The sequence below is a fragment of the Microcaecilia unicolor genome, chromosome 6, assembly GCF_901765095.1.
Source record: "Microcaecilia unicolor chromosome 6, aMicUni1.1, whole genome shotgun sequence".
Taxonomy (NCBI): domain Eukaryota; kingdom Metazoa; phylum Chordata; class Amphibia; order Gymnophiona; family Siphonopidae; genus Microcaecilia; species Microcaecilia unicolor.
The window spans coordinates 115,553,860-115,576,175 of record NC_044036.1 but is presented as its reverse complement, the minus strand read 5'-3'; the positions used below and the strand labels follow the sequence as shown (position 1 = coordinate 115,576,175).

The 22,316-nt window shown below is 47.4% G+C and overlaps 1 protein-coding gene across 10 annotated transcripts in view; it reads right to left on the bottom strand.

Moving 5' to 3' along the window:
• DUSP12 (dual specificity phosphatase 12) overlaps positions 1-14,620 on the bottom strand; it is a 55,735-nt gene extending 41,115 nt beyond the window's left edge. For 2 of the 10 annotated variants that reach the window (XM_030205255.1, XM_030205263.1), the window contains exons 1-4: positions 12,668-12,840; positions 12,374-12,576; positions 8,660-9,004; positions 7,542-7,655 (exon numbers count right to left, since the gene is read on the bottom strand). In XM_030205255.1, coding sequence (XP_030061115.1) covers positions 7,542-7,655; positions 8,660-8,913 — 368 coding nt within the window. In that variant the 5' untranslated portion in view covers positions 8,914-9,004; positions 12,374-12,576; positions 12,668-12,840. Of the gene's footprint in view, positions 1-7,541; positions 7,656-8,659; positions 9,005-12,373; positions 12,580-12,667; positions 12,841-14,364; positions 14,452-14,487; positions 14,561-14,580 lie in introns of those variants that run through there. The other 8 variants (XM_030205257.1, XM_030205256.1, XM_030205259.1 and 5 more) reach the window with 8 other exon arrangements.
• Positions 14,621-22,316: the final 7,696 nt, after the last annotated feature.

Below are 22,316 nucleotides of genomic sequence, written 5' to 3'. Positions count from 1 at the left end.
AAACTTGAACACGAAGTCTTTCTGAAGAAACTGAAGACTAAACTTGAACCTGAAATGCAACCAGAATAAAAACAGTACAGATATCTGGGAGGGGCTATGGATTGATCAGCTATGATTAATGGAAAGAAAATTATCAGGTATGATTATACATAATTTTACCTTCCATATCATCAAGCTGATCAATCCATAGACTGGTGGGATGTACCGAAGCAGTACTCACCCAGGGCGGGACATTGAAATCCCTGACCTCAACACTAAAGCTCCAAACCGGGCCTCCGCCCGTGCAGCCACAGTCAAACGGTAATGCTTGGAGAATGTATGAGCCGAAGCCCAAGTTGCCGCCTTGCATATCTCTTCCAAGGAGACGGACCCGGCCTCTGCCATCGAGGTCGCCTGAGCTCTCGTGGAGTGAGCCTTCAGCTGGATAGGCGGCACCTTCCCTGCGGCCACATAAGCCGCTGCAATGGCTTCCTTGACCCATCTTGCCACTGTAGGCTTAGCAGCCTGCAGACCCTTACGAGGACCTGTAAACAGGACAAACAGATGATCCGATTTCCGGAAATCATTGGTCACTTCCAAGTATCTGATGATGACTCGTCTCACATCCAGATATTTAAGAGCAGAGTACTCCTCTGGGTAGTCCTCCCTCCGAAAGGAAGGGAGACAGGGCTGCTGATTCACATGGAAGCGAGAAACAATCTTGGGCAGGAAGGAAGGCACTGTGCGAATAGTCACTCCTGCTCAGTGAACTGCAGAAAAGGCTCTCGACATGAGAGCGCCTGGAGCTCGGAAACTCTTCTGGCTGAAGTGATAGCCACCAAAAAGACTGCTTTCAACGTCAGGTCTTTCAGAGATGCCCTCGACAAGGGTTCAAAAGGCGGCTTCTGCAAGGCTCTTAACACCAGGTTGAGATTCCACGCAGGCACCACTGAGTGCAGAGGAGGGCGCAGGTGATTAACTCCCTTGAGAAAGCGCACCACATCTGGCTGCGAAGCCAGGGAAGCACCCTTCAGGCGGCCCCTGAAGCACGCCAGAGCCGCTACCTGGACTTTAAGGGAACTGAGCGACAGGCCTTTCTCCAGACCTTCTTGCAGGAACGCCAACACTGAAGAAATTGGAGCAGTGAAGGGAGAAAGTGAGCCTGCTTCACACCACGCTGCAAAGATACGCCAAACACTGGCGTAAGCAGTAGAAGTAGAGCGCTTCCTCGCTCTTAGCATAGTGGCAATGACCTTGTCTGAGAAGCCCTTCTTCCTCAGACGCTGCCGCTCAATAGCCAGGCCGTAAGACCAAAGGGGGAGGGATCCTCCATCACCACGGGACCCTGATGTAACAGGCCCTGCTCCACTGAGAGCCGCAGAGGATCGTCGACTGAGAGCCTGATCAAGTCCGCATACCAGGGACGTCTGGGCCAATCCGGACCCACCAGGATTACCCTGCCGGGATGCTTTGCCACCCGGTCTAGCACCCTGCCCAACATGGGCCAGGGCGGGAACACATAGAGAAGCTCTTGTGTCGGCCACTGTTGGAGAAGAGCATCTACTCCCAGGGATCGAGGGTCCCGTCCTCTGCTGAAAAAGCGCGGCACTTGGCAATTGGCCGATGACGCCAACAGATCTAGGCTCGGCTGGCCCCAGTGCTTCGTGATGTCCAAGAACGCCTGAGCAGATAGTTGCCACTCTCCGGGCTCCAAGGTATGGCGACTGAGAAAGTCCGCCTTGACATTCATGACTCCGGCAATGTGGGCCGCTGAAAGCTGCTCCAGGTTCGCTTCCGCCCACTGGCATAGACTCATAGCCTCCTTGGCTAGAGGGGCGCTCTTGGTACCTCCCTGGCGGTTGATATAAGCCACAGCCGTGGCATTGTCCGACAGGACCCGTACAGGCTTCAACACCAGTACCGGGATGAACTCCAAAAACACCAACCGAATGGCTCTGAGTTCCAGGAGGTTGATAGACCACTTGCCTCTGCAGGAGACCAGAGCCCCTGCGCTGTCCTTCCCAAGCATTGGGCTCCCCAGCCCATCAAAGAGGCGTCTGTCGTGACGACAATCCACTCCGGGGTCACCAGAGGCATTCCTGCAGACAACTTGACTGTCTGCGTCCACCAGCTCAGCGCCTTGCGCACTGCTGGGTCCAAGGGAAGGCGCACAGCATAATCCTCCGACATCGGAGTCCAGCGCAACAGCAGAGATAGCTGTAGTGGTCTCATATGAGCCCTGGCTCAGGGCACTACTTCCATCGTGGCCGTCATAGAGCCCAACAGCTGCACGTAGTCCGAAGCCCGAATAGGAGAGGCTACTAGGAACTAGTCCACCTGAGCCTGAAGCTTGACAATCCGATTGTCTGGCAGGAACACTCTGCCCACTTGGGTGTCGAATCGAACTCCCAGATACTCCAGGGACTGAGTCGGGCGCAGCTGGCTCTTCTTCCAGTTGATGATCCATCCTAGGGAGCTCAAAAGAGCAACTACCCGGTCCATAGCTTGCCGCACTCTGCATAAGAGGGGGCTCGGATCAACCAGTCGTCCAGATAAGGATGGACTTGTACTTCTTCCTTTAGCAGGAAGGCCGCTATGACCCCCATTACTTTGGAAAAGGTCCGCGGAGCAGTAGCCAACCCGAAAGGGAGGGCTCTGAACTGGAAGTGTCGTCTCAGGACTGTAAAACGCAGAAAGCTTTGGAGAGGAGGCCAGATGGGAATATGCAGGTACGCTTCCTAGATGCCCAAGGAAGCCAAGAACTCTCCTGCCTTCACTGCCGCTATAACAGAGCGGAGAGTCTCCACTTTCAAGGCCCGATTGACCCCTTTGAGGTCGAGGATAGGCCGGACAGAATCTCCTTTCTTTGGTACCACAAAGTAAATGGAGTAACGTCCCTTGCCAATCTGATTTTTTGGCACCGGAACGACCGCACCCAGGCGGATCAGGTTGTCCAAGGTCTGCTGCACTGCCACAGCTTTGACCGGAGACTTGCAGGGAGAGAGTACAAACCCGTCTCTTAAGGGTCGGCAGAACTCTAGCTTGCAGCCGTCTCTGATGACTTCCAGCACCCAAGCTTGTGAAGTTACTGTGGTCCGCTCACCCAGAAACGAGGACAGCCGTCCTCCAATCTGCACTGGGGCGTGGACCAAGGCCCCGTCACTGGGTACGAGACCCTGGGGGAGGACCGGAGGGAGCACCTCCGGGACGGCGGTCTCTGCGAAATGAATGCTGCTTGGGGGAGAAAAACCTCTTGAAGGAAGAGGGGGCAGAGGAGCCCGACCTGCCCGGGCGGTACCGACGGGCTTCCTGAAACCGTCCTCTGGAGGTACCGGGACGAGTACTAGCCCGAGCCCTGACCTCTGGTAACTTCTGCCCTTAGACGTGCCGAGATCGGTCACGATTTTGTCCAGCTCGACCCCAAAGAGCAGCTTGCCTTTAAAAGGCAATCTAGCCAGGCGGGATTTAGAGGCGTGGTCAGCAGACCAATGTTTCAGCCAAAGCCACCGCCGCGCAGAGACTGTCTGAGCAATGCCTTTAGCTGAGGCTCTCAAGACATCATACAGCAAGTCTGCCAAATAGGCTAGGCCCGATTCCAGGGCCGGCCAATCAACCCTCAAGGAATGATCCGAGGGGGAAGCCCGCTGCACCATAGTCAGGCACGCCCTGGCCACATAGGAACCGCAAACCGAGGCCTGCAAACTTAAAGCAGTTGCCTCAAAGGACGACCTTAAGGCCGCCTCCAATCTTCTGTCTTGGGCGTCCTTTAGGGCCGTGCCACCTTCCACCGGCAAAGCCGTTTTCTTAGTCACCGCAGTGATTAAAGAATCCACAGTAGGCCACAGATAGGCCTCACGTTCACTTTCAGGTAAAGGATAGAGGCGAGACATAGCCCTAGCCACCTTGAGGCTCGCTTTCGGGACATCCCATTGAGCCGAAATTAAGGTGTGCATGGCATCATGCACGTGGAAGGTTCTAGGCGGGCGCTTCGTCCCCAGCATAATGGCAGAGCCAACAGGGGCTGAGGGAGAGACGTCCTCCGGAGAGGAAATCTTCAAAATGCCCATGGCCTGCACTAACAGGTTGGGCAAATCCTCTGGGCTAAACGCGCTGCAGAGGGGTCATCCGCTCCATCCGAGCGGGGATCCGTCTCCTCCAAGGAATCCGCAAAGGACCGTTGGGAGACCTCAGACACGCTGCCCTCATCTACATCGGAGGAGACACAGTCCTCCAAGGCCTGGAAATCAACCCGAGGGCGTTTACCTCTGGGAACCTCAACCTCTTTATCAGAAGAGGGAGCAGGGGCAGCGTTGTGCATGAGGAAAGCCTGATGCAGCAGCAAAACAAACTCGGGGGAGAAACCCCCCAGACTGTGCACTTCCGCAGCCTGGGCAACAGCCCTAGACGCACCCTCAACCGGCGCTCGCAAGAGCGGGGGAGAAACATGCTGCGCATCCAAAATGGCGTCCGGCGCGACACTCCGCGAAGGAGCCGCGCGGGAAGAGCGGCGCTTACTTTAGCCGCTTTGTGCCCTCGCCCAAATTAAGGGCGTTCATGGCATTAATGTCTCCAACCTCAAGGGCGGCCCCGAAGAAGCCGTCCGAGCCGCGTGGCCGGCCAAGATGGCGGAGGCGAGGAGCGGGGGATGGGCGTTTATGGCGGGAAAAACCGCCACGCCGGAGGAAGGACCGGAACATTCATCGGTCACGAAACTGTCACCCAACAAGGGCGAATCAGGCTGTAAGACCCCCGCATCCCCTCTAGAAGCGCTCAAGCGATCCGGGGAGCGACCCTTTGCGCCCTCGCCCTCCGACGCCATATGCCACGAGGAGAAGAATCGGGGAACCCCCTGCCCGCTATAAAAAGGTAAAAATTACCTGCTTGCCGCTCCGAGCTGTAACGAACTGGTGTCCCAGTGAGTAGCTGCAATGAACGTTTAAATAAACGTCGAAATAAACGCCTTTAAGGACGTTTAAAATTTTTTTTTTTTTTTTTAAACGGAGCCAGCGGGAGGGGGGAGAAAAGGAGGGACCTGGCACCACCAGGTTTGCACTTGCTCAAAAGAGCCCTCAACCCCAGGCCTCAACAAAACCTAAGGATTAGGCTTGGAGGCCTAGCCAGAGCTGCTGCTGTGTGTGACCACCACCTGCTGAGATAGAGAACATACTGAGGAGTTTCCGGCAGCACATGACCACATATAGGGAGGCAAAAGTTTGCTCTCTATCTCCACCTGCTGGTAGATGGACACAACCCACCAGTCTATGGATTGATCAGCTTGATGATATGGAAGGTACTATGTTTCAGAATAAAACTACATCAAAGCTATATCTTAGATGTTCCACAGCAGTCATGCTAACAATTCAATTTACGTAAAAGCAGATCTAGGGTTTATATTTCCATGGGAAGATGAAGGTCCTATATATATATATATATATATATATATATATATAGATTAACAGCAGTGCTCTTTGATTAAAGGCTCAGTTGCCTATAATTATTTGTAGTTCATTTCATCTGCTAGTGATAGCAAACGGAAACAACATACTACTGTTGCAATTCGACATGTCGAGCGCATTTGACATGGTTGATCATGGAATTCTACTACACATCCTCGAATACTTCGGAATTGGAGGCAATGTTCTCAATTGGTTTAAGGGGTTCCTAACTACACGCTCATATCAAGTGACATCAAATTTGATTACGTCAGCTACATGGACACCTGAATGCGGAGTTCCACAGGGATCCCCCCTCTCACCGACCATATTCAACCTAATGATGACACCTTTGGCCAAACTAATATCGAACCAAAACCTAAACCCATATATATACGCTGACGACGTAACGATCTTCATTCCATTCAAACAAGACTTAAGGGAAATCTCCAACGAAATCAAACAAAGCCTACATATCATGAATTCCTGGGCAGATGCATTTCAGCTGAAACTTAATGCACAAAAAACCCAATGCCTAGTACTCACCTCACAATACAATAAGAACAAATTTACCACCATCAACACACCTAAACTAAATCTACCAGTTTCGGACACCGTAAAAATTCTTGGACTTACCATTGATCGACACCTAACACTTGAGAACCATGTGAAAAACATAACTAAAAAGATGTTTCATTCAATGTGGAAACTAAAAAGAATTAAACCATTTTTTCCAAGGACTGTCTTCCGCAATTTGGTACAATCATTAGTACTCCGTCATCTGGACTATTGTAACTCACTCTACGCTGGCTGCAAAGAGCAAATACTTAAAAAACTCCAAACAGCCCAGAACACGGCAGCCAGACTTATATTCGGCAAACCAAAATACGAAAGCGCGAAACCCCTACGAGAAAAACTACACTGGCTCCCACTTAAAGAACGCATCACGTTCAAACTTTGCACCCTAGTCCATAAAATCATCCATGGTGACGCCCCAACCTACATGTCAGACCTAATAGAAGTACCACCCAGGAACGCAAAAAAATCTTCTCGCACACCCCTCAATTTGCATCCTCCCAAGTGTAAAGGTCTGAAATACAAATCAATGCACGCATCTACCTTTTCCTATATGAGCACGCAATTCTGGAACGCGTTGCCACGTGACCTGAAAACGGTTTATGAATTGACCAATTTCCGTAAATTATTGAAAACTTATCTCTTCGACAAGATATATTATAACGGTCAACACATGTAACTGTACTATCCTTAATATATCCAGAAATGTCATTTAATGCCTTTTGCCTTAACACTTTCATGTATCTTACTACCATGTAACCCATAACCCTCTGTAAAACCAAATGTATATTCTCTTCTATTTCCAGTATCCATGACGAATTGTAAGCCACATTGAGCCTGCAAAGAGGTGGGATAATGTGGGATACAAATGCAATAAATAAATAAATAAATATATATATATATATATTAACAGCAGTGCTCTCTGATTAAAGGCTCAGTTGCCTGTAATTATTTGTAGTTCATTTCATCTGCTAGTGATTTAAGTATTCATAATGGAATGTCTGAAAAACTGGCAGTGTAATATGGAGGTCAGAGCTCATGAAGAAAGGGGTGGCTCCTGATTAATAAATGCATCAAACCACACAACTCTGATGTCAGGAAATCCAGATTTCCAATATGTTTCCACTAGTCACCACACCAGCTGACATTCAATAAGTCACTTTGGGGCATAGTTATCAACAAGGACTACCTTGTGTTATTTTACCGCTAACTCATGCTATTTTAGCACAAGTCTCATTTTATGCAGTGAAGCCTAGTTACTGTATCTGAGATTAACAATAAATTAAAATTACATTTTTACAATAACTCATGTTGATAACTGCCCCCCCCCCCCAAAAAAAAAAAAATAGTTTCTCTATACAGAGGACTGGCAAACAAGTAGAAAATTCCCAGGTGATGTGATGTGGAGTGTTCCAGCATTGTAAGAGAAGGGATGATGGAATGAGGTGAGGGTAAAAAGGCCTGCATACTGTGGTAATCTGGAATATTCCTGGGCACTTTCATGTACTTTAGGTTATAGGAAACAGAGGAGGAAAGTGAATGAAAAGAACAGACCTGACATCAGGTTTGGTGGCTTGGAGTTTGGCATAGGCGTCAGGGAAGGCGAGCTGTAAACTCTTCATCAGATAGGCCGTAACTACAGCAGCACTGCGACTGACTCCTGAATAGCTGAGAGGAGAAAAGAAATAAAATCACAGCCAAAAGTTTGACTGACATGAAAAATTCAGTTATGTTGGTATTTTCAGAAAAGAAAGTGCATTTTGTGTAGTTAAAATATGTCAAATTTGAATAATATCTAAACTCAGATCAGCTCAGAGGCTCACTGGCAGTGCTCTGCACTGTCATATGGAAGATTTCAGGCTCAGTTCCTAGATCAGGTCTTCCACTCTGTGGTTGATCCCAGTAGGAGATATTGCTGAAGCAAAAAATTCACAACCCCTGGGGAAGGAAGTTCCAGACAAATGCAAGGGTGACACCTCACGTCCAAACACAGGGCAAATAACTGTAGAGCTTCTAAAGGAGCCTTTATGCTTGGGAAAGGGACTTTTATATACCGAAGGGCTTTTATAAAACTGTGAAGCCATGTACACATGCCAACAAGAACAGGCCTCTGGATTATAAACTAGAAGAAAACTTGATCATGGTTGTTTTGGTGGCTTTCCCTGCTGAAATTCTACAGAAACATAATGGTCAAATTGACATGACAAAATACACAGATTAAACAAAAACACTTCACTCTAAGGAACATATTACTAAGGATGACATATAAACCCTAATTCATATTGGTGCATAACTTTTGGCTCTCAAACAGAAGCGTCAAAATGGGGGTAATCGGCAGTTAAGCACCTAGTTGCACTTAGGCGCTATTCTATAAGACGCTAACTGCAAATTTAAGAGTGGATTCCGGCGCCTAAAAATGTGCATGCAAATTTTAAGTACCAATTAGCCCAATAATTGATTATTGGCACCCAATCAGTGCTAATTGGCTCATTTATCAATTAAGTTGCAAGTGCAAATTGGGTGTGCGCCCATATTCGCACATGCAATTCTGATCATCTACAGAATTACGGTGTTAACGTGTAATAGCATACTCAATGCAGCAAGACCTCAACAGGTGTCATAGTCTACAGTTCAGTTTAGGATACACTTTTCCCCCTGATCAGGACACTCACCAGTGGATTAAGATAGTGGCTGTGTCAGTGGCCAGCACTTCATTCACAAATGCAACACATTCATCCAGGCAGCTGAGGAGGTCTGTACTAGTGTCGTCCAAGGCATGGACAAACTTTGACTTGAGTGTGCCCAGATTCTGAGGTTTTTCAGCATCCACAGTAAGCACATGAGTGACTCCTGCCTCTTGCAGGCACCCAGGATCAGCCACATCTGCAGCACTCCCCAGAAAAAGCCGGGGTAGAACACAAATCATGGCACAATACCCAGGTCACAGCTGCACAGTCCAAACATATTCTGGCGTGTGGCAATACAGAGCGGCGTTCTGGTTCTGAGTTTTCTTCTACCTTCAAAAAGGAAACATTAATAGACAAACTGATTTTTATGTTCCATTTCTTCCTCTATTCTCCTTTCCTTCACACAGCCAGGCTAAGCAGAGATTAAAAAATCTGTACTTCTGTGTAAAATTTGCAAATATTGTCCTATTTGATAGAGAAAGTTTCCCTTCAAAGATGACTACTTTAAAGCGTCTCTTTCCTCATCTGGGGACACAAAACCCAAATGAGAGGGAACACACAACTAAGCACTTTAAATAAACATTTAAGAGTGCTCACTTTGTAAACCCTGGCATCAATTTTCTGTCCCTGCTGGTGATTTGTTTACAGCAAGGGTGCTGAGTTGGGTTTTAAGATTTCCCCAATGAATATGCATGAGATCTACCTGCATGCACTCCTCTATTGTATGCAAATATATCTCCTACATATTGATTGGGTTCTTAATGTTGCAGGTTAGGGGGAGGGGGCTCGGAGCAATCCAAAAGGTTTTAAATAGTTATGCAGGTGTCAGCCAACATTCAGCAGGGGGCTGCATAATCTCCGGTGGCTAGCAGTGGCTGAATATTACCCCCAAGGAATAACATAAACTAACCAAGGTGACAGAGTGGCAGAACAATTTTATAACCCCTGCAGGGTAGGATCAGAATACTGTTTGCATTTAATCTCTTCAATGGCTTTAGAAATTATATACTAAAATTTGGAACTATATTCTAAAATTTTTATGGGCTTTTTATCCTGTAAGTCTTGTGTGTGTCACATGTCTTATTTGGAGTTCTGTGAACAAAAGGACAAGTCTTGCTGCTGTTTTTTTTCTAAGTTTTGGTACAACGGAGGCCTATTCCTCCCCTTTTTGGTATTTTATAAGCTTTTATCACAGGATTTTTGTTCATGCCCCCGTTCAGAGTCTCTTGTTGAACGTCTGCTGGACGTCTCTTGTTGAAAGTCTGTTGTAAAAAAATAATTTTTTGTGTATCAGAAGAAACTGGGAAGAAAAAAATACATAACATTTTCTACGGTGAGGTTTTTTCTTGTATAGCAACTTGTTATTTTTTAAGCTTATAAATACACATACATCCCTCTCTATAGGAAGCCTTTAAGCATATAACACACATATATCCCTCTCTATAGGAAGCCCAATAATAAGAAAAGTTACCTGGTCACAATAATGATTTAAGGAACACCACACTACCCACATTTTTATTACTGGGCAGATTTTCTATGTAAATTTTTTAGGAAGAATGAATGTAAAGCTATTTATGAGGGTTCTTCCAAAATGAAAGTGTTATGGTACGAGACTCCTCATGAGACATTATATATTGGAAGTTAAAAAGTTCATATATGAGATTTTCAACATTTTGGTATGTTATAAAGAACAGGAGATAACTGTAGGGCCACATGGTAAATTTTGGAATGATATAATGGATGGGAAATAACTTCAGGAAGCTCTTATAATTAATTCTGCATCTATGTTTTTAGCAAGATATGTTTATATTAAAAAAATTATGGGAAAACCTTTGTATGAAAAATTAAGGCTATTGAAAATAGAGTCTCTTGGCATTACTGAGTTTCTCTGTTTTTTCTAGCATCTTCCAGACAAGATGCTATTAATGACTCATGAGATTTGATAAGTTTTGTGCTCTACAATTAATCAATTCAATGTAAGCCATGTTTAGTGTGTGGTTCTTGTCCCCCTTTTTTTTAAATCCTTTCTTCTATTAAATTACAAGATAGTGGTGATTTGGGGTTTAACATCAAATTTTGTAACCTATATTTTTGTATGTTTATATTTACGCCTGTGTTTACAAAAGGCACACTACAGGCAGGTTAGAGTTTTTAACGCACCTATAGGAATGTATTGGCATGTAAGCGTTTAATGTGCCTTAACTTTAAAGGTGCGTTAAAAACGCTAAACGCGCCTTAATAAAAACAAACCCCTCAATATTTTAATATGTTTTTAAATTGGTTTTTAATTTTGATTTATCACGTTTGTTGATTTAAATGCTTTTATGTGTTAATAGCAGGGCTGTGGACACAGTCAGAAGTAATTTTGGGTGGAGTCAGTACAAATGTACCAACTATAATTTCAAAATGAAAAAAAATAAATTAAAAAAAAAAAACAGCACATATGTATGTATAAAAATGATAAATTTTACCATATAATTTTGTCTTAGATCTAAAGTTATATTTACCAGTACTTTACATCCAAAACAAAAGATTTAAAGCCTAATTTCAGTAGGACTGAGTTGGAGCTGGAGTCCAAGTTGTACAGTAGAAAAATGAAGGCGTCGGAGTCTCTGACACAGGCATGATGCTGAAACACTGTCCATGTCAGACTTTCTTCAATAAACTACTACTTTGTAAGATATCTGAGGAGCCTTTGTTCTGTGGCCACCTCCACTGTTTGTTTTGATGACTTAGGAACAAGTTCATAGGATCTCTAAGGGAGTGACAGTGAGAGTACATGGCATGGATGGGCAGACTGAACAGACTATATGGTCTTTTATCTGCCTACATTTTTCTATGTTCATCAACACCTGAAGCCCATAAGGCTGATGTCATTATCAACATGTTTGGCACAGGTATCATCTTTCTCCTGCAGCCTGCACAGCCCAACACTATGCTTTCTCATTTTGGTCCACATGGGCTAATCAGGACCTTTTGCTGCAGCCCACTCAGCCAAAGACTACCTTCCTCTGCTGGAGCTATGCAAGCTAACAAGGACACCTTTCTAGAACATTAGAGTTAGGGGCCCTTTTACTAAGGCGCATAGGCACCTATGCAAATCCAACATGCATCAATCTGGAACTACTTCCTGGCTGCCGCGTGCCCCGCGTGTCTGAAAATATTTCTTAACTGGGCAGTAATTAGGAATGCACACACCGACGAATACCACCTGGTTAACAGGTGAGCTCTTACTACTAAGTCAATGGGTGGTAGGAAGGTCTCAGGCCCAAAATGGACGCGCGCCAATTTTTATTTTGCCGCACGTTCATTTTCAGGCAAAAAAAAAGGCCTTTTTTGCAGGTGTGCTGAAAAATGGACCTGTGCAAGTCCAATACAGGCATCTACAACAGCGCAAGCCATTTTTCAGCGAACCTTAGTAAAAGGACTCCTTAGGAACCAGGGATCCTTTGTCAAAAATTAGGGAGACAATCAGTTGAAAACGAAGGTCCTTGTCTGTGATACAGAAAGGGATCTGAGACAACTGCAAGTGGATTGAACTGGTCCACAGAATAGCAAGATCATTTCTAGATAGGGACCCCATAAGAGTGACATTACTGATCACATCAAGAGAGCCCAGGGGATGTGAAGGAGGTGAAGAGAGATACAAGGTAAGGCAGGGGGAGAGACAATGGCAACAGCGGTCACCACAATACCTACTTGTGATTCATCGAGCACCATTACATGTCCACCAAAGTGAAGGTGTCAAGCACAAGGCCCACGAACCATTTCTGGTCCACCAAGCTCCTTCATCCAGCTTGCTGACTCTGTCCACAATGCAGAAATGTTGTCTTTTTGGGATGTGGCTGCTTTGCTGAGGCGTAATACTTATAGGTCTCTAGCAGGCAAACTCCGTTACACTGCTACTGAAAGAAAAGAAACACAGGCAAGTGTCAGAGCAAGGCAGAAAATGCAGAGAAACATATGAAGGTGCTGCTGCTAAAGATTGTATACCACAGAAATATCAGACTTTGGCTCAGGCTTCTGTGGCAGCAACCAGAACTGAGCAACTGCTGGAGATGGAGCAGGAGAAAGGCAGAATTTACAATGCAGGTGAGGATTTAGAAGTCAACACAGTTGATACTTCTAGTCACCAGTTCTTCCCTAGGAGGATCAGAGCCACAGAGACCAGAAGACAAAAGGAAGTAAAAAGGATGTTAGAAATCTAAATTACATAAAGACTTAAATAAAGCAAACCCAAGGATGCAATGTACTAATGCAGACAGAAAATATCCAAATGATCATACAGTATCTCTGAAAATCATTCCCTCCACAATATCTCTGTCAGCCTGCTTAAAGTACAATTTTTCACAATCAGGTGAATTTTTGAAAGAGAAGAGAGCTCATCTTCCGACACAAATTGGGAGATAGGCGTCTTTCTGGCAAGGTCGGCCAAATCGACACAATTGAAAGCCAACTTTGGGCGCCCTCAACTTCTTTCCTTCACGGGGATGTGTCGGCAGTGTAGTGAATGCGGGACAGGAGCGTGCTAAGGAGATGGGCATCCTCAAGCGATAATGGAAAAAAGAAGGGTGTCCCTGACGAACACTTGGGCGACTTTACTTGGTCCATTTTTTTTCACGACCAAGCATCAAAAAGGTGCCCGACCACCGGGGGGAATCGGGGATGACCTCCCCTTACTCCCCCAGTGGTCACTAACCCCCACCCTCAAAAATCTTTAAAAATACTTTTTTGCCAGCCTCAAATGCCATACTCAGGTCCATCGCAGCAGTATGAAGGTACCTGGAGCAGTTGTAGTGGGTAAAGTGTACTTCAGGCAGGCAGGCAGGCAGGCCCATCCCCCCCCCCCCCCCCCCACCTCACCTGTTACACTTGTGGTGGTAAATGTGAGCCCTACAAAACCCACCAGAAACCCCTGTACCCACATGTAGGTGCCCCCCTTCATCCCTAAGGGCTATGGTAGTGGTGTACAGTTGTGGGTTTTGGGGGGGGGGGGGTTGGGGGGCTCAGCACCCAAGGTAAGGGAGCTATGCATCTGGGACCTTTTTCCGAAGTCCACTGCAGGGGGGACTAGTGCACTACGAATGCTGGTTCCTCTCAAGACCAAATGGCTTGGATTTGGTCGTTTTTGAGATGGGCATCCTCAGTTTCCATTATCGGCGAAAACCAGGGACGACCACCTCAAAAACAACTTAAGGACGGCCTAAATTTCATGATTTGGGCGTCCCCGACCGTATTATCGAAACGAAAGATGGACGCCCATCTTGTTTTGATAATACGGGTTGCCCCGCCCCTTTACAGGGCTGTCCTGCGAGGATGCCCTCACGAAAACTCAGGCGGCCCGTTCGATTATGCCCCTCCACGTGTTTCTCTAAGCTGAACTGTGTTCTGTTCATCATATTGGTTAGTGTATATGTTCCTGATTATCTACCCCATTGTTCATCATTTACTTATACAGGGGCAGCAGAACATCTTTTTATTTGAAAAACCAAACCAACCTATCTTAGGCACTACACTCAAGCTCTCTAGATGCTTTGAGGGTCTGTGAAAGAAGAGGATGAGCGAGCTGCTGCCCATGCCGCCGCAGTCACCGAGCCAGGCCACACTGCAGGGGGATGCGGATCCCCCTGCAGCCCGACCCAGCTCAGGGACACAAACATACCAAGCCACATGCATTCGGTTGTACTCACACTCTCAGCCGCCAAGCACCCATCCTCACAAGCATTGGGCTCGGCCTCCCTCTATCTTCCACTCTCCTCCTTGTCCGCGATATGGCACCTGTCCCTGAACCCCCCCCCGGATCAAACTCATACCTGACTCTGAAGTTGCCCACTAGCAATCCCATAACTTTCTTCCTCCAGTGACTTGTTACCGTACCCTATGATACAAACACACTATTTATTTACTTACCAATCTCGCCCTCTTCATCCCGCCTTGCCGGAAACAGGAAGTTGCGTCAGAGGAGACGCAGCAGAGGGGACGGTGTAAAAGCCAGATCTGCGGGATCCTCGGGATCCTCCGGATCTAAGTACTACCTTAAGCGGTTGTTTGTTTTGACGGGCGCTCCTTTGTTTTGACGGCCGCAGCGATCACCGATCACCGGAAATACGAGGATCCCGCTGTATCCGGTTTTTACACCGTCCCCCTTTCCAAAACAGCAACTCAGACTGGATCCCGCTGTATCCGGTTTTTACACCGTCCCCCTTTCCAAAACAGCAACTCAAAGCAGTACCATCTGGGACTGCAAGAGCACAGTCTTCCTTGGACTTAGGTTGTGCTAATTTTTATTCATTGTTCTATATCATACAGATGGCAGATTTCAGTGAGAATATTCTTTTTCCTGATCGGTTCATAACTGGCTGTAATCTGCCTTGTAAAGCCTGGTGTTTATAAAGACGGTGGAATATATAGACATTAAATTGAAGTAGAATTAAACTCTCCTTTTAATGTGTTTCATCTGTTTTGTAGAAGTTTGCCTTTTACATACACAAATGGATTATTATGTTTTGGAACATGTTTCAGGAGCAAGTAGTTTTATAACTCCAAATAAAAATAATTTTTTTCTTTCATGCAGATCTCTTTCATTTAAACATAACTAAATGGGCAAATAGCCCTAAATGCAGTCCAGTGCTTTCCTTATATTTTCTTCTTGTGATGTCTTATACTGTACCAAAATTAAAAACTGTTATCTCCTTGAGGTTACATGAGGGGACATGAGATAAGTATATCTGGTCCACAGGAGACAGTATGACTATAAAATTGAAGCCAGTCCCCCAACAGCAGCCATCTCCGTTTGTCAAAAACTATAGCAAATTAGATTTGCAGGTATTTGTGCCTTCCTATCCAAGTTGACCAGGATCCGGGCTTGCCAATCAAAAATACACCAAGATCTTGATGCATGCCGGCCCTCTGAACACAAGTACACCAAGATCATGGTGTATTTCGCCCTCCTGTGCGAAATGAACAAGGATCCTGGTCCCTGTGGCCCCTGACATTGCAAAATACACCAGGATCCTGCAGTATGTGGCCCTGCAGATCAAAAATACACCAGGATCTAGAGGTATGCTGTCCATCTGAACCCAAATACACCCAGATCCTGGTCTTTTTCGCCCTCCTGTGCGAAATAAACAAGGATCCTGGTGCTTGTGGCCCCTGACATTGCAAACAGACCAGGATCCTGCAGTATGTGGCCCTGCAGATCAAAAATACACCAGGATCTAGAGGTATGCTGTCCATCTGAACCCAAATACACCCAGATCCTGGTCTTTTTCGCCCTCCTGTGCGAAATGAACAAGGATCCTGGTCCCTGTGGCCCCTGACATTGCAAAATACACCAGGATCCTGCAGTATGTAGCCCTGCAGATCAAAAATACACCAGGATCTAGAGGTATGCTGTCCATCTGAACCCAAATACACCCAGATCCTGGTCTTTTTCGCCCTCCTGTGCGAAATGAACAAGGATCCTGGTCCCTGTGGCCCCTGACATTGCAAAATACACCAGGATCCTGCAGTATGTGGCCCTGCAGATCAAAAATACACCAGGATCTAGAGGTATGCTGTCCATCTGAACCCAAATACACCCAGATCCTGGTCTTTTTCGCCCTCCTGTGCGAAATGAACAAGGATCCTGGTCCCTGTGGCCCCTGACATTGCAAAATACACCAGGATCTGGCCGTGTGCGGCCCTGCACATTAAAAATACACCAGGATCTAGAGGTATGCTGTCCATCTGAACCCAAATACACCCAGATCCTGGTCTTTTTCGCCCTCCTGTGCGAAATGAACAAGGATCCTGGTCCCTGTGGCCCCTGACATTGCAAAATACACCAGGATCCTGAAGTATGTGGCCCTGCAGATCAAAAATACACCAGGATCTAGAGGTATGCTGTCCATCTGAACCCAAATACACCCAGATCCTGGTCTTTTTCGCCCTCCTGTGCGAAATGAACAAGGATCCTGGTGCTTGTGGCCACTGACATTGCAAAATACACCAGGATCCGGCAGTATGCGGGCCTTCCAATCAAAAATACACTAGGATCTTGATGTGTGCTGTGCTTTTGATCCCAAATACACCAGGATCCTGGTCTCTTTGGCCCTTCTGATGAGAAACAGAGCTCAGTCTAGATATACGCTGCCCCTCATACAATGAATACAGCTGGATTTAGGTGTGAGCAGCCCTTCCAGAAAATTTTACACATATACTACTACTACTACTTCTACTTAACATTTCTAGAGCGCTACTAGGGTTACGCAGCACTGTACAGATTAACATAAATTGACATAAAGGACAGTCCCTGCTCCAAGGAGCTTACAATCTAAAGGACGAAATGTCAAGTAGGGGCAGTCTAAGTTTCCTGAATAGAGGTATGATGGTTAGGTGCCGAAGGCGACATTGAAGAGGTGGGTTTTGAGCAAGGCTTTGAAGATGGGCAGGGAGGGAGCCTGGCATATGGGCTCAGGGAGATTATTCCAGGCATGGGGTGAGGCGAGCCAGAAAGGGCGGAGCCTGGAGTTGGCGGTGGTGGAGAAGGGTACTGACAGGAGGGATTTGTCTTGAGAATGGAGGTTAAGGGTAAGAATGTAAGGGGAGATGAGGGTACAGAGGTAGGGAGGGGCTGTAGATCGAGTGCATTTGTAGGTTAAAAGGAGAAGCTTAAACTGTATGCGGTACCTGACCGGAAGCCAGTGAAGTGACTTGAGGAGAGGGGTGATATGAGTGTACCGGTTCAGGCGGAAGATAAGACGTGCAGCAGAGTTTTGAATGGCCTGAAGGGGGGATAGGTGGCAAATTGGGAGGCCAGTGAGGAGTAGGTTGCAGTAGTCAAGGCGAGAGGTAATGAGAGAATGGATGAGAGTTTGGGTGGTGTGTTCAGACAGGAAGGGGCGAATTTTGCTGATGTTATAGAGGAAGAAGCAACAGGTCTTGGCTATCTGCTGGATATGCGCAGAGAAGGAGAGAGAGGAGTCAAAGATGACCCCAAGGTTGCGGGCAGATGAGACGGGGACGATGAGGGTGTTATCAACAGAGATAGAGAGTGGAGGGAGAGGAGAAGTGGGTTTGGGAGGGAAGACAATAAGCTCGGTCTTGGCCATGTTCAGTTTCAAGTGGCGGTTGGACATCCAGGTTGCAATGTCGGCTAAGCAGGCCGATACTTTAGCCTGGGTTTCTGCAGTGATGTCTGGTATGGAGAGATAAAGCTGGGTGTCATCGGCATAAAGATGATATTGGAACCCATGGGAGGAGATTAGGGAACCCAGGGAGGAGGTGTAGATTGAGAAAAGAAGGGGTCCAAGGACAGATCCCTGAGGAACTCCGACAGACAGCGGGATGGGGGTGGAGGAAGAACCCTGAGAATGTACTCTGAAGGTACGGTGGGAGAGATAAGAGGAGAACCAGGAGAGGACAGAGCCCTGGAACCCAAGTGAGAACAGTGTGGCGAGAAGTAAGTTATGATTGACAGTGTCAAAAGCGGCGGATAGGTCGAGGAGGATAAGGATGGAGTAGTGACCTTTGGATTTGGCAAGGAACAGGTCGTTGCAGACTTTAGATAGTGCCGTTTCCGTCGAGTGTAGGGGGCGAAAGCCGGATTGAAGTGGATCGAGGATGGCGTGAGAGGATAGAAAATCGAGGCAGCGGCTGTGAACGGCTCGTTCAAGTATCTTGGAGAGGAAGGGTAGGAGGGAAATGGGGCGGTAGTTGGAGGGACAGGTAGGGTCAACTGATGGTTTTTGGAGGAGTGGTGTGACTACAGCATGCTTGAAGGTGTCAGGGACAGTTGCAGTGGAGAGAGAGAGGTTGAGGATATGACAGATGGGGGGGGGGTGACCGTAGGAGTGATGGTGTTAAGTAAGATGGTGGGGATGGGGTCTGAGGAACAGGTGGTGCATTTCGAAGAGGAGAGAAGATAGGTGGTTTCCTCTTCGGTGATATCAGGAAAAGAGGAGGAGGCCTGGGTTGGTTGGTTGAGGGAGTGTGTTGTAGGGTGAGGAGGAGGAGAAGATGGTTTGGAGGTGAATTCGAGGTTGATTTTCTGCACCTTGTCGCGAAAGTAGTCCGCCAGTGCTTCAGGAGAGAGTGAGGGGGGTGGGGTGGGAGCAGAGGGCACTTTGAGGAGGGAGTTAAGGGTGGCGAAGAGACGACGGGGGTTAGAACTGAGGGAGTTGGTCAATTGGGTGTAATAGTCCTGTTTGGCGAGGAATAGGGAGGACTGGAAGGAGGATAACATGAATTTATAATGAATGAAATCGGTGTGGGTGCGAGATTTCCTCCAGAGGCGTTCAGCCAATCGGGCGCAGGAGCAAAGGTATCGGGTGCAAGGGGTCAGCCAGGGCTGGGGATTAGTACGCCTCATGGGACGGGAGATGGATGGTGCAAGGGCATCGAGAGCAGAGGAGAGGGTGGCATTGTATGTGGAGACGGTCTTGTCGACAGTCTCGGAGGACATAATAGAAGGGAGGAGATCAGAGATAGTAGAGGATAAGGTGGGAGGGTCAACCGCCTGGAGATTCCTAGAAGTAGTGGTTAGTATTGGGGGGGACTGAGGGGGAGGGTGATGAAGTGTGAAGGTGATCAGGTGATGCAAACAGAGTTTCTGCTGTGTCTAGCAGGTACAGTAATTTTTAATGCTGTTTTGCTGATTTAAAAATTTTATGTTATATGTTCATAGGAGAAGCTTTAAAATAAAATACAATTTTGTCAAATTTAAAAAAATGACACACATAGGCATTAAAACTTTTGCAAGTATTTTTATAGAGGACTCTCTTTATTGTCATCATAAAGAAAAAGGCAGGCATCTAGCGCTCCAATGAAAACCACAATGCAGCACTGGAAATAACAAAGCAGCTTCTGCAGTACTGACAAATATATTTTGAAAATAACCCTCCCTCCTTCACAGACCCTTGAAAATTCCACCAGCCCCCTACAACTCCTCTTAGACCTTCTTCGCTCCCTCCCCGCACCCCCCACCCCCATCCCCTTACAAGAGAGAAGGCAAATCTACTTTGGTATTGTTTTTGACAAATGGAGTTGGCTGCAGCAGGGGGACCGGCTTCAACTTCATAGTCATACCGTCTCATGTGGACCAGATAAGCTCATCCCATGTCCCCTCATTTAACCTCAAGGTGATAGCGATAAGAGTTTTCATTTTGGCACAGTATAAGTCATCACAAGAACAAAATATAAGAAAACCAAAGGATTGCATAAGGAGCTTATAGCCCATATTTTTATTTGGAGTTATAAAACCACTTACCCCTGAAACATGTTCCAAAACAGAATAATCCATTTGTGTATCTAAAAGGCAAACTTCTACAAATATATTCCATCGTCTTTATAAACACCAGGCTTCCCAAGGCAGATTACAACCAGTTAAGATGAACCCATCAGGAAACAGAATATTCTCCGAGGACAAGCAGGCTGCTTGTTTTCACTGATGGGTTGATGTCCGACGGCAGCCCCAGGTCCGGAAATCTTCCTAGCAACAAAGCTTGCTAGAGCCCTCGCACGCACATGCGTGCACCACGCATGTGTGAGCACCACGCATGTGCAGCCATCTTCCCGCCCGTAGCGCGAGCGTACAGACTCAGTCTCTTTTTTTCTGTGGTCAGGGTGGCTGTTTTTCGGCTGCTATGCGCCTCAGAAGAGAGCCCTCTTCAGCGATGTAGCGTTTTTCGCTTTTTTCTTGTTTCTTGTACGAGTGCACTTGCGTTCGTTTTCTAAAAAAAAAAAAAAAAGAACCCAAAACAAACTTTCTTTTAATTCTTAGTTTGTCCCTGTAAGTTTTCTTTCATTTTCGGGTGCGGCCTTGTTGGCCGCCCGTACGGTTTTTCTCCCTTTTTTGTGCCCTTCTTTGGCACCATCGCGGGTTTTCGCCACCGCTGTTTTTCTCTCGATGACATTGAAGATTGCCAGCAGCTTCAAGAAGTGCACGCAGTGCAGCCGGGCAATCTCTGTCATTGAGCCACACGCTTCGTGTATTCAGTGTCTTGGGGCTGGTCATCGCCCCAACACCTGTACTCTGTGTCTTAGCCTTAAAAAGCGGACACAGGTGTTGAGATTAGCCCAGTGGGAACGTCTGTTTCGAGCTGTGCCCGGTCCTTTGGAGTTGACGTCGGCAGCGGTACCGAGGTCTTCGGGGACAGTGTCGATGGCGGCACCGGAGAGTGCATTGACATCAGGAGCGCAGGTAATGGCTGTCCAGAGACCATCTCACGCTGGCAGCAGTGAACCATTGAGTGGGTCTCCACCTGCCTCAAGGGCGCCTGCGGTACAGGCCCATCGGGACTGAGCTCTTTCGGACCCGACCCCAAGGAGGCGTGTGGATTCCACGTCCTCCTCGTCAGTACCGGGGGGGGGGGGGTACCGGTGACGTGCTTCCCGTCACGGTACCGAGAACTGCGGGACGCCGAAGGATTCGGCACCCGTGAAACGTCGACGCCGGGAGGACCTCTCACCCTCCATTCAGGAGGTGTCGATGCGCCGGTCTCCGGTCAGCCCGGTACCGCCTCCTCGCCCTAGGCAGATTCTGGCTTCGTCTCCTGTACCGATCCCACAGCCTTGCTCGACAGACACTCTAGACGAGCGACTCCGAGCCATTCTTCCAGGGATTCCTTATCATCAGCAGCAGATGAATCCATTACGAATGGGATGTATCAAAGCAATCCCTAGATAGGGTGGGAACAGGCCACACCATGCGCAAGCACTTGTGTTGCAAAACGCGCATCCCTCCTGGTGGCCACATCCAGCCTGTAATGTCGGGCAAATGAGAGTTTAGAGGCCCACATTGCTGCACTACATATCTTTTGAAGAGAGAGTGCTCCTGTTTCAGCCCAAGAAGAGGAAATCGCTCTTGTGGAATGTGCCTTAAAGGCGTCAGGCGGAGGCTGGCCACACAGCAGATATGCAGAAAAAATAGCTTCCTTAAGCCAACGGGTAGTGTAGCTTTAGACGCTGGAGACCCTCTGCGAGGACCTGACAAAAAACAAAACGGTGATCAGAGGTACTGAAAGCATTTGACATTCACAGATATTGCAACAGAGCCCTGCGTACATCCAGAAGGTGCAACTGCCCAAAGGATTCCGGAAACTCCTCCCTAGAAAAGGAAGGCAAGAAAATAGGCTGGTTTAGGTGAAACGCTGAAACCACCTTAGGCAGGAAGAAAGGCACAGTACGTAATTTTGACTCCGGATTCTGAGAACTGCAGAAATGGGTCTCGACAGGTCAGCGCCTGGAGCTCAGACACCCGTCTCGCCGATGTAATGGCCACCAAAAAGACCGTCTTTAGGGTCACATCCTTCTCCGAAGCTCGCATAAGCGGCTTGAAGGGCGAACACTGAAGAGCCTTTAATACTAGCCCCAGGTTCCAGGCCGGACAAGGGGCCCGCACGAGAGGACGGAGCCAAAGCACCCCTCTAAAAAAAACGTGCAATGTTCGGATAAGCAGCCAGGGAGAGGCCAGCCACCTTCCCCCGAAAACATGCCAAGGCTGCCACTTGAACACGCAGGGAATTATAGGCCAAGCCTTTTTATAAACCATCCTGCAAAAAGTCAAGTATCGGCGAGACAGAAGCCTGCATGGGTGTGATGGCTTTAGAAGCACACCCAGCCTCAAACTGGCGCCAGATCTGAGCATAAGCAATGGAAGTGG